Below are 16,349 nucleotides of genomic sequence, written 5' to 3' on the forward strand. Positions count from 1 at the left end.
TTTTGGGAAGGTTCTTTTTAAATTACTACCTTCTGTCCGTTTCCTTCTACTCCGGTGGAAGTTGCATTACACTCACCTGAAAATGGGTCCCAGGTGTGAACTCTGGTGAGTGCTGGCTCAAATTAAGCCTTACATCTGTAGTTAAAACAATAATTATGAAGGGGATATGCCAGACTTTGCCATCTGATAATTGCCTGTTACAGGATGTCCAGAAAGTGAATGTGGAGCCCAAGAGTCCCCAATGCACTAGAAAGATAAAAATATACAGGTTCAGTCGTGGGTTCATTTCTAAGAGTAGGCCACAGTCCAGTGCAAGTAATCTGTGTGCAGTAGTCGGTTCCCACACAGAGGCGGGGACACCTGCAACTAGTGGGGAGGGATTGTACGAAAAGAAGCAAGCCTACTCTCAAAAAACAAATTAAGTTAAAAAATACAATTTGATTTATTTATACAACAGCCAAAATTGCCAATATAATGGAATATTTTCAAGCAAGAAAACCAAGACTGAAATTTTCATGGGCCAGGGAAAGAGAAATGGGGCAAAAATCCTAAGTGTCATACTCATGAAAATCAATGCATGTGTGTGTTTAATCAATGCAATAATTTTAGCAGGAATTTTTAAAATATCATAAAACTGATATCATATGCTAGGAAATGTACCAAACATTAAGTGTGAACAATAGTAAAACATTTTTTAAAACATGAAATGCAATTATAAACTATTCTGATGACAGTGCTGAAAGAAGTATCTAACAAATTTGGACCATGCATTAAAAAAACCTTACAAAAATGTTACAGGGTTTTTCAAAATATACAATGTGTTGCATTATATTAACTAACTTTTACATTAAGGCGGCTTACTTTCAGTTGAAAGCTATAATTCTATATACCCTTACTTAGAAGTAAATTCTACTGAGCACAGCCTGATTTACTTCTAAGTAAATTTGTATAGAATTTGTATTTCCAAATCTAAAAGCTACATAGATGTTTAAATTGTCACGCTATTGGTTCCAACAGCTGGGGAGTGGGACAGGAAGAAATTAAGAAATATACAATATTCTGGATTAACATTTGAGCGTTCAAATGAAGGGTCTGGTAGCACAAAATGTTAGGCAGTCCTACGCACGTTTAGACAGAAGAAGGCCTACAATTTTCAACATTCCAAAACATTTTTTTAAAATAAACTATTTCGTAGCCATATTCCCAATTTTTAAACCGGGTGTGTGTGTGCAGAATGATTCCTATCTATTTGCAAAACAAAACAGAAAATAAGTAAACTTGGCTCATTTGTGGTCGCCTAAGGGGGTGGGGGAGAGTAGGTTGACGATTTCTCTAGTTGCCTCCTCGTCCTCCAACTCATAACTCCTAATTGCGTTTTAGTGTGTCTGTAAAAGTCGTTTTTTTTGCGTATTAGAATCGGCGTTAATTTGACCGGCAACTCCAAAAGCAAATGATTGGCTGTAACCGGAGATGACGCCCTTAACAACAAAGGTGGAGCTGGGGGGGAAATTAGATTAAAAAAAAAGAGGGAGGGGAGAGAAAGAAGCTTGGCTTTTGACTGTGAGATCCATATGAATGTCATTTTCACGCAACGGTTTAGAATCCAACCCCAAGATGAGTGTCAGTGACGCCCGACGGGGCGCGGTGTCCCACATACCCCTCCCTTCTCCCTCCTGTTGTTTACAAGGCAAGTTGGAACCTTTAAACACACACACACACACACCCCGTTTGTTGCCAAAAATATGTCTGCCCTCAGAAATAATCTGTCGGTTTTGCGACAGCCAGCTCTCTTCAATCTGTATTTTGTTGTTGTTGAAGATTCCCCCCTCCCTGTTCTTTTGAAACGATCGTTATGAAGGGGGGAGAAAGGGGAGGTCGGAGGAGGAATTAAAATCGAGTGCGTGTGATTTGTGATCGTTTTACAAACGCCAAACGAAGAGGATTTGTGGCAAATGTAAGGCTTCCCCCCCGCTCCGCGCTTTCCCTTTGCTCTCTTCCCTTTCCCCTCCTCCCTCTTCTTCTCGTTTGACTACAGTGTTGCAAAAGCAAAGAGCAATAAAAACATACGCACATACGCACACACCAGATAGACCCACAACCTGGTAAGATCAAAGAGAGATCGAAGCCGAGCAAACATGGTCCCTTTCTTGCAAACCCGTTTAGGGAGCAGATGGAAAAGTGGGGACTTGTGAAGAAGGTCTGTGAGGTTGCCTAAGGATCCGGGAGCCGAAGAGACCGGCTGATTGGAAGAAAAAAGCAGAGCGATGGAGGCGGGGGAAGTGCGAGCTCTCTGCGGGGACTGGAGCGAGTCCACGCCCGGGGCCAGCGCTGCAGAGCTGGCGTGCATTCAACCAACGCTTCCCAGCTAAAGCAAGCCCAGGAAAGAAGAGGGGGGAAAGGGGGGAGCGTTTCTCCAAAGCCTCCCGATCTGCAGGTAGGTTGCAGACGTAGAAGGGGGCTAAAAATCTCCCCTCGAATCAGCTCCAGTATGGAGCCCCCCGTTGCAAAGGAGGGTGGGTGGGTACGGACGGATCAGGGGGAGGGGGGGAAAGAAGGCACGATCCGAGGCGACGCTGCCTACAGCCGGGGCTGGCTTTGCGGCAGTACGAGCGCATGTGGAGCTCGCCATTAACCCGACGCTGCGCTCCGCCATCTGGGGCTGGAGGGAGGCGCTTTTGTTACCTCCGCGGGCTCCGGCGGTGGAGGAAGACGGGCGGGCAGGCTGGTTGGCGGCTGCAGCAGCCAGCGTCGCGGGTTTCTTCTAACCTCTCCTGTCTCCTCGGTAAGGCTGGAAAAGGTGGGCTTGAGCTCGTTTTTCGGGGGGGGGGGGTGCATTAAAAAAAATAGCAATTAAAAATGTTGGGGTTGCTTTTTTTAAAAAAAAGGTGTCGGTATTTTCAATGTAATCATATTTAGGAATGTGTGGGGTGTTTTTTTGCAGACCCCTTTTGGGGTTGCATTTTCCCTAGCACTTCCTAGCGGTGCATTTGTCGAAGGCATCGATATTCGGGGGTCCTTTCCTGCCTTCCACGCGCTCGAGGCCGCGGCGTTCGGCCATGGCAGGGCGAGAGAGCAAGCAGGCGTCGGCGTCTCCCCGCGCTGCTTGGCCGCGGCGGGGGTAGACGGGCAGGGTCGGGCTGCAGGCCGTAGGTTAAGAGCGCCGATCCCCCTCCCCCCGGCCTGGCCGTCTTTTCGAGCCGAGGGGCCCTGCGGAGGCGAAAAAGAAAGGGGAGGTGGGAGAAGCGGCCGAGCCGCCGCCTTCTCCGCCTTTCTCGAGCCGCCTGCAGAGGAAGAGAAGCGGGGCGAACGCCGTATTTCCCCGCTACTATTTTTGCCACGGTACTTGCGCCCTGGGTTTTATTACATATGTTCCATGTCTTTCTAATTTTAAGAAATGGAGGGAGAAAAGCAGCCGCTCGTTTTTGTTTTCAACTGCTCCCCATTTTTCTCCCGCGCCGCGAAGCCTTGGCGAGGTCGGTCATCATGGCTTTCCCGACCGGTTGCGGCCAGCGCGCTCCGCCATCCGGAGGGTGGATCCATTCAGGCGGACGCTTCGGCGGCCCTCCCTCTTTTCTGTCCCCCGACGAGGAGCTTTTTCTGGGCTCCCCGCTGCGGATGGGTGTGGAGAATCGGGTTAACGGGGTTTTTCCTCGCCCAGTTCCCGTGCGCCTTAGGCGCGCAGGGGGAGGCGCTCCCCGGGGGTCTGGGCGCTGGTGGAGCGAAAGGAGGCGGCGGCAGCCGCAGCAGTGGCAGCCAGGACGTGCTGCCCTCCCTCGGCTCTGCCTGGACGCCCCCAGCCGGGCATTCATTTCTCCCTCCCGCCTGCCCGCCCGCCCGCCAGCCTTCCCCGCCCCCCTTCCACCAGCGGCTCCGATGGGGCTGCGGCGGCGGCGGCGGCGGCTCCTCTCCGGCTCCTGCTCCTCCCCACTCGCGACTGCCGCTGCCACAACGAGGCGGGCTTGTCTCATCCTTATTAGCCGTCTGAACGGGGTTACACCGACGGAGAGAAAAGAGAGACGAGGGACTCGCCTGGTGCGTCCTCTTCCCCACGCACGGCGGGCATTGGTTCGCTTCCCGTCTCGCGGCTGACGGAGCGGGGTCCGCTGCTTCGCGCTCTGGCACGGGGCTGGCGAAGACCGACCCTTCCCCTTCGTGCGCGGGGAAGGCTGCTGGCGTCCTCCGCGTGATCGGGGGAGAACGCGAGAGACCTCGACCAGGTTGCCCGACCTACTCTTGGTGGCTGGCTGCTTTAGGGACGGGGTGGGTGAAAGAGTCGGGAGAGAAGAGGGGTAAGGAGCTAGGGTTTCGATGGAAAGGGTTTGGTTAGTGGGAGGAAAGTGCTGCCTCTCCTTGAGAGACGGTTTGGGGAACAGAGTCGGTCTCCTTTTATCAGATTATTGGGAAGGGATCCATTGGGAAAGGAGGGTTATCTCGGTCGACAAAAGGGGAAAAGCGTGTATGTGTCGGGAGAGAGCGCTGGATCGTGAATAAATCCTACCGAAATCCAATAAAGCGAGCAGCAATTGGGAGAGAAATTTCCTAGGGAGGAGCGCGCGGGGGTGGGGGGAGATCCTGGAATCCGGTGATCCAAAGATTCCCCCTTCCCTGGAAGGTCGACCTAAGTCAATGGACAGGGAGGGAGGCTGGATCTGGCGGGAGCCTCTAACGAAGCACTCCCTCCTTTCTCCTTGCCCCCGGGAGCCAAAGCGGGAGGAAGGAAAGAACAGGGCCAGAAGGCTGGAGCCCGTCCCGGGGTTTAAAAAATGGAGGAGGGAGCGGAATCGGGCAGACGCGGTGGCTGGAAGCGGCGTCGGCGTCGGCTAGATTTCCCCTTCGGTGGCGCCCGCAGGGCGTGTGGAGAGGAAGGAGGCGGGGGGAGGAGATGCAGCAGCTGCAGCAACAGCTCCGTCGGCGCGGGCTCGGCTCGGCTCTCCCGCCTGCCTGGAGACAGGCAGAGAGGGAGGGAGGCAGGCAGCAAACAGCGGCAGCTGCGCCTCTTCTGCTGCAGGGCGGCGGCGGCGAAGATTGGCTGGTGGTGGTACGGCCTCTGAAGAGCAGAAGGAAGGGGAGGGAGAGAAGAGAGATCCGCAGATCCCTCCCACTCGCCTGGCCTGCCTCCCACCCTCCCAACTGATCTTCCTCTCCTCCCACTCCGTGCCAGGGATCTTCGTTCTCTTTCCAAGATTCCTCCCTCTCCCCCCCCCCCCGCAGCTCTTCGTCCAAGAAAATCTTAGCTTTTTCCTTTAGCGAGAGATCTCTCGATTCTTTCATCCAATCAGGTTCCTCCCAGCCTTTTTTCCTTTCTCCTCCCCCATTACCCTTGCAAAACATCTAGCAACTTCCTTTTCCCTCCCTCATGACCAGTTTTCCACCCTTTTCAAAAATGCTGACTGATTCGCTACCATGGTGTGTCTTGGTTCTCATTTCTTATTTCTAGTAATTATTACAACTACCACTACTCACATTTCCTCCAAGGAGCTTGAGGTGAACATAGGTTACCCTATTTTATCCTCACAACTATGTGATCTAAATTAGGTTGGGATGTGGTGACTGGCACAGGATTACCCATTCAGTTTCATGGCTGAGCAGATATTCAGACGCAGGCCTCCCGGTTCTAAATGCAGCACTCTGACCACAAGACTATACTGTCTCTTTCTCCCTCTGCCTCTTGATTTTTCCCTTGATCCCTCTTCAGTGACATATCAACCATCTCCTACCTGATATTTTGTTTTCCCCTCTATTTGTAAAATGAATCCAGCTCTAGGGATTTTCTTGTTAAGATCCCACTGAGTACAGCTTCGGAAGAGGAGGTCCCCTCCCCTGAACACTTAGTGCACTTTTATGCACTTAAAACCATTCATGAGAGGGATCTATTTCTGAATCTAACCCTATACACTGACGATCCCGACAACCATTCTTTAGGCAAGGATCTTGCTGCGATCTTTGGCCTTGGAGCTACCTCACACTATAGGAAGCTACACACAATCCACCAGAGAGATGATCCAGTTATTGTTCATGATCATTGATACTAGGGTGAAAGAGAAATGTGTTGAGACTTCCTGCCCTGTCCTTCTGTTCACAACAGTCCTTGAATGTGCGAACAAGTCTGACTTAAGGTATTTGTTTGCACAGTGTGTTATGGTGGGATAGCAAGCTCTCTGCAGTGTATGAGCCAGTGTCACTTCAGGAGGATAGTGGTATGCAGAGGCCATAGTTCCAGTCCGTTTCTTTCTTTCAGAGTGAAATTGATTGACGCCATCGTGAAGGGGGAAGAGAGGGAACTGGAAGGGGGAGACCCAGGAGGTGTCACCCTAGGGTCCAAGAGGTGGAGGATGAACGGAGAAGCGGATAGTCCAACTGACTTAGAAATGACGGCCCCTAAAAATCAAGGTGAGAAGGAGGTTCTTTGAAGGCGCAACTTGACTACACTAGAACATTCTGTAGAATTGAATTTCCTCCTGCTGCCCCTGCACCAAAATCAGTTCCCCCCCCCCCCCAATTGCAGCAACACTTATTGTGATTCCTAGCAGGTCAGAAATGTGAAAATGTTCACTCATATATGTGATAAACTCAGCTTAGTTGCGTTTCCCAACTCTGGTGATTGTTTTTGAGGCATATATATATAAATATATATGCTTAGATATGCTTAGAGAGAACTCAGAGAACATGGTATGGGAGTCAGATTTGAAGGTACAAATAGGGCGACAGAGATGGGAGGGACTATGGAAACAAAGAGTGTTGAGAAGTTTGTCAGTGAGAATAAAGGAGAACTATTTCAAAATTTTGTGGAGGTGGTACCTAACCCCGATTAGATTGAATAAGATAAATGATCAGCATTCAGCAAATTTTTGGAGAGGTTGTGGGGAAAAAGGAACGTATTTACATATGTGGTGGGAATGCAAATATGTACAAAGATTATGAAAAATGGTGTTTTCAGAAATTGAAGAAATAGTGGGAATGAAAATAGAACAAACACCAAAGATTGCATTACTGTCACTATTTGAAGATATAAAGTGTGGAAAAGAAACTATAGAGCTGATATCGAGTTTGCTGGTTGCAGCACGATTGATGGTAGCTAGGAACTGGAAGATTCAAGGGGAATATTCTATTGAAGAATGGTATAAAGAAGTATGGGATATAGCCATTAATGATAAACTGACATGTAATATTAAGTGGAAAAAAGGCGTAACTAAAATAAATGAGTTTGAAGGAATCTGGAAACAGTTCCTAATATTCGTGTTTATTAAGGGAAGTGGGAAACCGCCAGCAGAAGAAACGATCAGATTTTGGACTCAGGAATAGATCCCGAGGTGGGGGGTGCACTTTTATGTTAAGAATGATTATGTTGTAGTATGATAATGTATAGGTAATACTTATTCAACATATATGTACTCAACGTTTATTCAATATAAAAAAAAAAGATATGTTTCCGTAAAGGCTTCAGCTGATACAGGTTGCTAAGCAACAGTAACAATGTGTAACGTCATCTGATACAGGTTGCTAAGCCCCTCTCCTGACTCCTCCAGGCTTTCCAAGGTAATCCTACCCCCCTTTCTGCCTCTTCACCCCCCCCCCCCCATGAAGGGGGCAGCACCATGGTCTGGAGCATGAGCAAGGCATGGCCGGGGCCCTTTGGTGGCTGGGTGGGAGGCCGCTCGCCTGCTGCGAGCCCAGGCCCCGGCCTAATCTCATGCGAGCTGAGATTAGAACTCAATAGGGCTTACTCCAAGGTAAATAGGCATAGGATTGCATCCTAAAAGACTCTAGGAGGGGATCCGCACGTTGCTCCCAGAGCACTTCTATGCGATTTCAGTGCACCCCGAAAACGATAGTCTGACTTCCCTGTAAAAGAAACGACGAAGAGCCGTCCATGCCGCCGCTGCCGAGGAGAGCTCGGCAAAAGAAGGCGGGGTAGAGAGCTTCTTCCGCTCTTCACCCCACCTTCTTTTGCTGAGCTCTCCTCACCGGCGGAGAGCTCTCCTCGCCGCCGCCGGCAGCATGAACGGCTCTTCATCGTTTCTTTTACAGGGAAGTCAGACTATTGTTTTCGGGGTGCACTGGTGTCGCATAGAAGCGCTCTGGGACCGACGTTCGGATCCCCCCTAGGATTTGGGGCTGTTGTTGTTTTTTAAAAAAAGATCCTCACTCTAGGCAGCCCAGGTGCACCGATTTTCTCTTGTCAATACCAGATTTATTGTTGCTTTTAAAAAACATTTCATTCTGTTTTGTATCCAAATTAAAAAGTTACTTTGCTATTGGTTTTGCTTTCAATAGGAACCACATGCTGTTGGGGCTCAACTGAAATTGGTACTACTATGTTTTTTATACGCAGATCTTCCAAACGTCTTGAAAGTTTAATTTAGAAGTTACTGTAATAGAATATACTCTGTGTCCCAAAATTAAAAAGCAAAAATTAGATTACCCTTTTTCTGAGCCATAGTTCTTGTATATTAATTTTTGAGCAGTAGTTCTTGTGTATTAAACCAGTGGTCCGTGGCACCAGTTGCATATTACCTCTGCATGGTCCGCATTTTAATAAAAGAAAATACGTCGTCTCTCGCGCTCCGTTTGCTTCGATGGTGATGTCATGAGCGAAAGCAGTAAACACAGGACGGATTTGTCGGCCCCCCCCCCCCCGACTCACGTGATCCAGAAGGAGCCCAACATAGCGTAGTCCTAGGCAGCTTCATCCGCCGCAAAGCCCAGGAGGGAGGTTAAGGCAAAAAAGCGGGAGGGGCAGGGGGCATGCGCTGCATTGCATAGAGGAGAAGCAGCCAGGAGTCTGCTGAGTGATGGGGGTGGGGTAGGGGGGTGAACACTGCTAGGCTGGTTCAACGGGGGTGGGGGGTTCTCAATTCTCCCTCCCTCCCTCCTTGCAAATTTGCCCCCCAAAGTGCATCTTCCTGGCTTGCCCTTGGTCCTCCCAACAAGGGAGGCTTCTGGATCAGGTTCCTTGTTCAATCCAGGAAGGGCCCATGGAGCAGGGAAGGATCCCCCCCCCCCCGGTACCTGGCGAGGCTGAGGTCCTGGGTGGGGAGGGGGCGGCTCCAGGCAAAGGTGGGAAGGTGAATCCCAGCCCGAGGATGGAGAAGGGGGCAGGGAGGGACTAAAAGCCCCCTTCTAGGACCTTCCTAGACGGGGATGGATCATCATTTGGGTGGGGGGAGATTGGAGGAGGGGGGCATGTTTCCAGAGAGCACCTCCCCATAAGATCCACCCTGAATTCGACCTACTGAGTCATAAGAACATCGAAAGAGACCTGTTCACACGGGCTGAACAGGGACCCACAAGCAGGACACCGGTGAAACGACACCCTCCCACACATGTTCCCCAGCCCAGCATTCTGTTCCCACAGTGGCCAGCCAGCTGCCCCGATGGGAAACCCATGAGCACAACAGCATCCTCCCACCTGGGTTCCCCAGCAGCTGCTGCACAGAGGCGTCCTGCCTCCAAAGCCATCAGGGCTAATAGCCACGGATGGCGTCCTCCAGGCATTGATCCAGCCCCATTTTAAAGCCACCCCAATTGCTGGCCATTGCTTCATCTTGTGGTAGTGAGTTCCATAATTTAACTATATGCTGTGCGAAGAAGTCTTTCGTTTTACTTGTCCTGGATCTCCCCCCCACCAGCTTCATGGGGTGACCCCTTTGAGTTCTAGTATTATGGGAGGGGGAGGAAAATGTCTCCCTATCCGCATTCTCCACACTAGGCATCATTTTGTCCACCTCTATCAGGTCTCCCCTCAACCTCCTTTTTTCTCCAAGCTAAACAACTCTCGTTGTTGTAACCTTCCCTCCTAGGGGAGATGCTCCAGCCCCTTGGTCATTTCAGTTGCCCTTTTCTGCATCTTTTTCAACTCTACAGTATCCCTTTTTTAGGTGTGGGATGTATCACTGCCCCCAAACCCCCATGGTCTGCCCCAGCTGTGAGGTGATCGGGGGGGGGGGGCAGGCTAGCTTTTTCGGGATGCTTTTCTGCAACCAGTGTTGGGAGAGGGGTGTTGTGGCTCTTTGCGCACACTAGCCCTGATAGCTGTGTGCTGCCTCCAGTATCAGAGGCAGTAGGCCTGTATACACCAGTTGCTGGGGAACATGGGCAGGAAGGTGCTGATGACTGTCCATTGTGTGAACAGAGTGCTGGACTAGATGGACCCTCAGTCTGATCCAGCAGGGCTCGTATTTGAGAGAAATGATCTCTTCAGGACCCTCAAAACGGGATGCCCTTTGGCTTATTGTGAAATATGTACAATTTTATATTTAAATAACTGATTTCATTAGTCAGCAATGAACACTTGGAAGGTTTCTAGCTCTAGTGCAGCCTTCCGCCACCTTGTGTCCTGTAGATGTCTTGATTACAATTCACATCATTGGATAGGAGGAGATGTAGTCTCAACATATCTGGAGGGCACAAGGATGGAGAAGGCTATGAAGGATGTGCAAGTATATATAAAGTGCAATCTCTCTCTCTCTCTCTCTCTCTCTCACACACACACACACACACACTTTCCCCTCTGTTTCCACCCAGACCGTTGGACCCAGGAAGACATGCTGACACTCTTGGAATGCATGAAGAATAATTTGCCTTCCAATGATGGTGGCAAGTTCAAAACCACTGAATCCCACCTGGACTGGGACAAGGTTTCCTTCAAGGACTTCTCTGGTGACATGTGCAAGATGAAATGGATTGAGATCTCCAATGAGGTAACCGCTTGTTTGGCATGATGAGGTCTTGTCATGAAATGTCACTTTATGTATGATGCACTGCTAACTTGATCTGGATGCGGGAGCCAGTCACTCTTCCAGTGATAACAAGGCAGTAACACTGCTTCCTTTCCTAGTTCTTGCCTTATTTCATGCCTGCAATGACCTGCCCTCTTCACCAAATGGCCCAGATCTCCTCTTTCAAATTCCCCTACATCTGCAAGCTGCCTTAACCACATGCCTCTTGCTGCTTGTTCCTACCTGTCTCTTCCTTATCACTCTTTTTATCACATCTTCTCTACTTCATTCATCTTTGGACTGTTGGCTCCTTATTACTCTCCACATCCATGTCCCTTTTAAGCTGCAATCCAGTATCCACTTACCTGGAAGTAAGCCTTTCTGAACTCAGTGGGACTTGCTTTTGAGTATACACACACACAGAATAGTATTGTTAAGCTTCTAACTCAACAAATGAAAACTACTACGAAGATAGTCTTTTGGGACACTGCTCTGGTTTACATGTGTGCAATACTAAAGCATGATTTAGCACTACATGGGGGAGCCTCAACAAGCCTGAGCCAAAAAAACTGGGCTTGTGTGCTCCCCCACCTTCTTCAAGGCCAGAAGGAGGACTCCTGCTGAACTTTGTTTTAAAGAATCTCAGTTAGCATTACATTTAAATTAGGAACTCTGGTTTAAAATGAACCTTAAGTCTGTTTGTTAAACAAGCCAACTTTAAATTGTGGTTTCAAAAGCTGGCTTGTTTAAACATTGTTTCTTTTAAAGCAGGATTCCTGGTGCAAATATAACACCAAGCTGAGATTCTTTGAAAATGAAACTCAACTCAACCAAAGTCTTCCTGTCTGTGTGGGAGGAGCAGGCAGGGCAGCACTTGGGCTCAATGCCCTGGTCAGGCTTGTGGCTCTTAGCCCTGCTTGAGCTTTGCATGCAAACACAGCCATTCTCTTTCTGATGTTATAATCATGTTTTGGAAAAGAAAACATATCGAAGAAGGACTCGGAACATGAAGCTGCCAAATTTAACTTCTCACTAATGGCCACTAGTTGGGAATAGTTATACCCAATCTGATTGGATCTTGTATTCGTTTGTATTGTGCATACCAGTGTGTCCTGCCCACTGCCTATCCTATGCTTTTGGCTGTGTAAAACTTTTCTCTCTCTCCTTCCCCCCCCCCCTACTTCTTTTTATCTCTCCTGTTCTCCGTGCTTTACTAATGTATGTTTACAGTAAGAGATGACTTGTTTTAGCTCTTGAAAGCTTATGACGTTATAAGTGTGATAAGGTGGTCACAGCACTTTTTTGCTGTAACAAACTAACATGGCTGGAGCTCTAGAATATGCTATTATTTAATGTATGTTTAGTGGGAGCTGTGTGCTAGGTGCTTCACAGAACGTAGAAAGAACATGGTACTTGCGTAGAAAAAGTGAGTACTTCACAATTAATTCCCCCCCCCACACACACGTAGGTAATTATTAGGGCTATCTGCTGTTTAATCACCTGCTTGCTAAGTGAAATGTACCTATTGTTTCAATTGACATGCCTTTTTTGAGAATGAAAGGAAGTAGAAGGGGTTTTAATTTAATAATAAATACTGCCACACATTATTAGAAGAAAGACCATCTTTTGATATTATTCATTCTATTAAACCAAAATCAAAACAGATTTAGAAAATAAACAAATGTTCCTTTAACCCTTAACCCCAGTCACCAATTGAATCATACAGTTTTAGTAGATTTAATGAATCGGTTAAAATTAGCGACCCTAGAAATTGTTGACGATGCGGTTTCTTGCATTCTCCTACAACTACTGATTGTCCCTGCAGGTGAGGAAGTTCCGAACCCTGACAGAATTGATTATGGATGCTGAGGAACATGTGAAAAACCCCTACAAGGGTAAAAAGTTGAAGGTGAGTGTTGGCTCAGTGGAGGGGTGGGTCCATGGTGGAATGTAGCCTTCTGACTCCAGTTGGCTGCGCTATTACCTGTTCTGCTCATGTGGTACATTGGCTTGACCTATGTTTCCTTCACTTCTTATAGCTAAGGCATGCTTTTGTCTTCCTTTTTGCCATGGATGACCTAGGAGGGGCATTAAAAAGCCCTGTAAAGCATTCCCCCTAACTCGTGTCACTTCACACTCCACATATGCACCTGCAACAAAGGAGACTATCGTTCTGCAGTGTTTAAAGTCCCATTGTGTGTGTAATTTGTAAAGGTTTTGCTAAAAGGGTAGAGGCGCACCTCACTCCTACCTGTGAAAGGGTTACTTTTAAGGTGAGAAAGATTGAGAATGACTCCTTCCCAAACTGTCTGCCAGGAAAGAACTGTGAGAGTGCCAGCAAGAAATGCATTAATTACTAAAACTTGATCAGAGCACCCCTCTGAGAGGCATTTGTGCCCCTGTAGCCCTATTCAAGTGTACAAATTGCACAAACAACCATCACATGGAGCAGGACTGGGCCTGCTGTCACCACTGACAAGCTGTTATGGAGGGGGGCACATCTGTAGGTGGGGAGCTCTGCAACAGACGTGCCCCATAACATGGGGGGAGGGTGGTGGAGCTGAGACCAACAGGGACATGAGGATGGGGCTCAAGAACTCTACAGGGTGTTTGTATAATTTGCATTCCTGAATAGGGCTTGTGTCTCTGCATGATCCATTGCTTCAGCCTCCCCTTCTTCCAGTCCGCATCTGATAAAAGGGCAGGCATTTCTGCCATGTCTCTGGCCTGGATGGATGCAGCTGAATCATTTAACACTCTCCTGATGAAGAAATTCTGCGGAATTAATTCACCCCACCCTGTGTTTCTATTTGTTCAGAAGGCATGCTTAGAAACTTGATCCATGCAGAACAAGGTGGGATGTGCGGGCAGGTAAATCTGAGCATTGGATTTGATAAACCCCCTTCCCCTGCTCAGCTGTGCTGTTTCTCTGAGTTTCTATTGCAAGACATACCATCTCTCTAAGTCAAACCTTTCTAAAATAATTGTTGAGAAAATGAAATTGGATAAATGTATATGGGAATCAGCCTTCATTCAGCGAGAGAAGGCAGAAAACGTAGATCGAAAACGAGAATTATAACAGTGATCCAGTGTTCAGTCTGCTTGGATGGAGGTGGGTTATTAGGGGTTGACAATTGACCAGGGGTGGGAACTGGACAGGTCTGCTCTACAGTAGCTTGATAATCAACAAGTGATACTTGTCAAACCATGGAAATAAGCATGGCCCACCAGGTCATGTCTGCCACTCAACCTGCTGTTAAAGACGTTGGAGTAGTGAGTGGTAAAAAGGCTGGCAGTCCCACATATTACTACACAATTGTTGCTCTGTGGGAATAAAACAAATCTGCCCTTATCTATCACAATTGTTCTTCAAGAGGGATTACATACTCGGAAGCCTCTCTGACATGCCATTTGGAAGATGTCCCCCTCTTTGTGCCCTCTTTCCAAGTCATTCCCCCCTATAGCAATTGCACTTGCTCTTTGAATGGTTGGAACTCAAGCCGACTTGTTTCCAAGTGTCTGCGCCCTCTTTTTATGAGTCCTAGCTGGCTCCTTTCAGGCAGGGATGGGGGGAGGCTGAGGCTAGCTGTGGAAACCTATTCCTAGTGGATCCCACATATGTTTTATGTTCTGCAGCAAGGCTGGGGCACCTTTTTAAAGCTGAAGATTGCATTCCCTCGAGGGTAATGTGTTGAGGTGTGGCCTACCCTTCATTCCCCTTTGTTTCAGCCCTCCCCTTCTCTCCCTTCTGTCTCTGACCCCCCCCTCCCCCCTTCTTGTCCACACAGCAAGGTGCTCTGGGAGGGACAGATTGCTCTTGCCAGAGGGCTGAATGGATTGTCTGCAGAGGGCTTCTGAAGTTTGGCCAAGGGCTGTGTAAAGCCCTTGGGCTGCAAGTTGCCCAACCCTATTCTATAATATGCACCTTTGTAATTTAGTGTAAAATATTTACACTCCGCATTTCCTAATAAATGTTTGAGGTGGCTTGCATGAAAGCAGAATAGGTTTAAGGAAACTGGTAAAAACAATATATCAAATTTTGGTATAACTATGCCTGTTAAAATAAGACCATGTGTTCATAGAAAATATATTCAATCTTAAAACAAATATGTACACTTAAAACTTAAACAGAATGGTCCACATACAACAAACATAAATCCCAAACAAGTTTCAACCATAAAGGCCTTCATCAGTGGGGGGGGAAATTATATGCCTCGTCCCCCGTCTTTTTTGCCACGTTTTTGACGTCTTATAGGAGCCAACTTTTGGTAAATAATTATTGTTAGAATAAATTCTTGGGCTCAAAAAAAAGGGGGGGGGAACACCAATAGGCAGTTGACAATCATTATTTCTTTTTTTCTGCTTTTCAGGTCCTATTGGAAATCTCTGTACCTGGGGCATTAAAAAGTTGTTTTAAAATTTGCATATTACATTTTTAAAAATCCGCATATAATTTCCCCCCCACTGATGAAGACCTTTATGGTTGAAACACATTTGGGATTTATGTTTGATGTTTGTTGTATGTGGACCATTCTGTTTAAATTTTAAGTGTACATATTTGTTTTAAGATTGAATATATTTTCTACGAACACATGGTTTTGTAGTGTTGTTTGGCCTGTCTTGGACGGGGTTGCACTCTCCCTAAAGGATTGGGTCTGTAGTTTGGGGGTGCTCTTGGATCCAGAACTGTCACTTGATGCACAGGTGAACTCAGTGGCAAAGAGCACCTTTTATCAGCTCAGGCTGATATACCAACTACACCCTTATCTGGACAGAGATAGCCTAGCTACAGTTATCCATGCTCTGATAACCTCTCGTTTGGATTACTGCAATGCGTTATACGTGGGGCTGCCTTTGAAAGTGGTCCGGAAACTTCAACTGGTACAAAACAGGGCAGCACGGTTACTGACAGGGACTGGCCGACGAGACCACATCACGCCAGTCCTTTTCCAGCTTCATTGGTTGCCAGTCCAGGTCTGGGCCCGATTCAAAGTGCTGGTATTAACATTTAAAGCCCTAAACGGCTTGGGGCCAGGCTATCTGAAGGAATGCCTCCTCCTTTTCTGCGAGCCCCTGCCAATGGAAGTGAGGCAGGTGGCTACCAGGAGGAGAGCCTTCTCTACCGTGGCACCCCGGCTGTGGAATGAGCTCCCTAAGGAGGTTCGCTTGGCACCTACGTTATATGCTTTTAGAGACCAGGTGAAGACCTTTTTATTCTCCCAGCATTTTAACAGTCTATAAATACATTTTAACTTGGTGTTTTAAATTTCTAATTTTGCATTGCTGCTGTTTTTATCTGGTTGAGTTTTTATATTGTATTTTATATTATGGTGTTATACTGTTGTTTTATTTATTTTATTATTGCATTTATATCCCGCCTTTTTTCCTTCAAGGAACCCAAGGCAGCATACATAATTCCCCCCCTCCTCTCCATTTTATCCTCACAACAACAACCCTGTGAGGTGGGCTGGGCTGAGAGTGTAATTAATAAATAAATAATAAATTTTAACAGGCATATCTATACCAAAATGTGATATATTGTTTTTACCAGTTTCCGTAACCCTATTTTGCTTTCAGGTTTGTCTTTGGTTTAAGATAACAGTTTTTATTAGACTTGAGGTGGCTTGCAAA

At 47.5% G+C, this 16,349-nt stretch overlaps 1 protein-coding gene across 4 annotated transcripts in view; it reads left to right on the top strand.

Annotated features, from left to right (window-relative positions):
* The first annotated feature begins 2,074 nt into the window (after positions 1 to 2,074).
* Positions 2,075 to 16,349, top strand: part of UBTF (upstream binding transcription factor) — a 66,777-nt gene continuing 52,502 nt past the window's right edge. For 2 of the 4 annotated variants that reach the window (XM_063138295.1, XM_063138294.1), the window contains exons 1-4: positions 2,077 to 2,434; positions 6,239 to 6,390; positions 10,525 to 10,700; positions 12,544 to 12,627. In XM_063138295.1, coding sequence (XP_062994365.1) covers positions 6,333 to 6,390; positions 10,525 to 10,700; positions 12,544 to 12,627 — 318 coding nt within the window. In that variant the 5' untranslated portion in view covers positions 2,077 to 2,434; positions 6,239 to 6,332. Of the gene's footprint in view, positions 2,435 to 2,764; positions 2,783 to 6,238; positions 6,391 to 10,524; positions 10,701 to 12,543; positions 12,628 to 16,349 lie in introns of those variants that run through there. The other 2 variants (XM_063138292.1, XM_063138293.1) reach the window with 2 other exon arrangements.

Source organism: Elgaria multicarinata, chromosome 11 (assembly GCF_023053635.1).
Source record: "Elgaria multicarinata webbii isolate HBS135686 ecotype San Diego chromosome 11, rElgMul1.1.pri, whole genome shotgun sequence".
Lineage (NCBI taxonomy): Eukaryota > Metazoa > Chordata > Lepidosauria > Squamata > Anguidae > Elgaria > Elgaria multicarinata.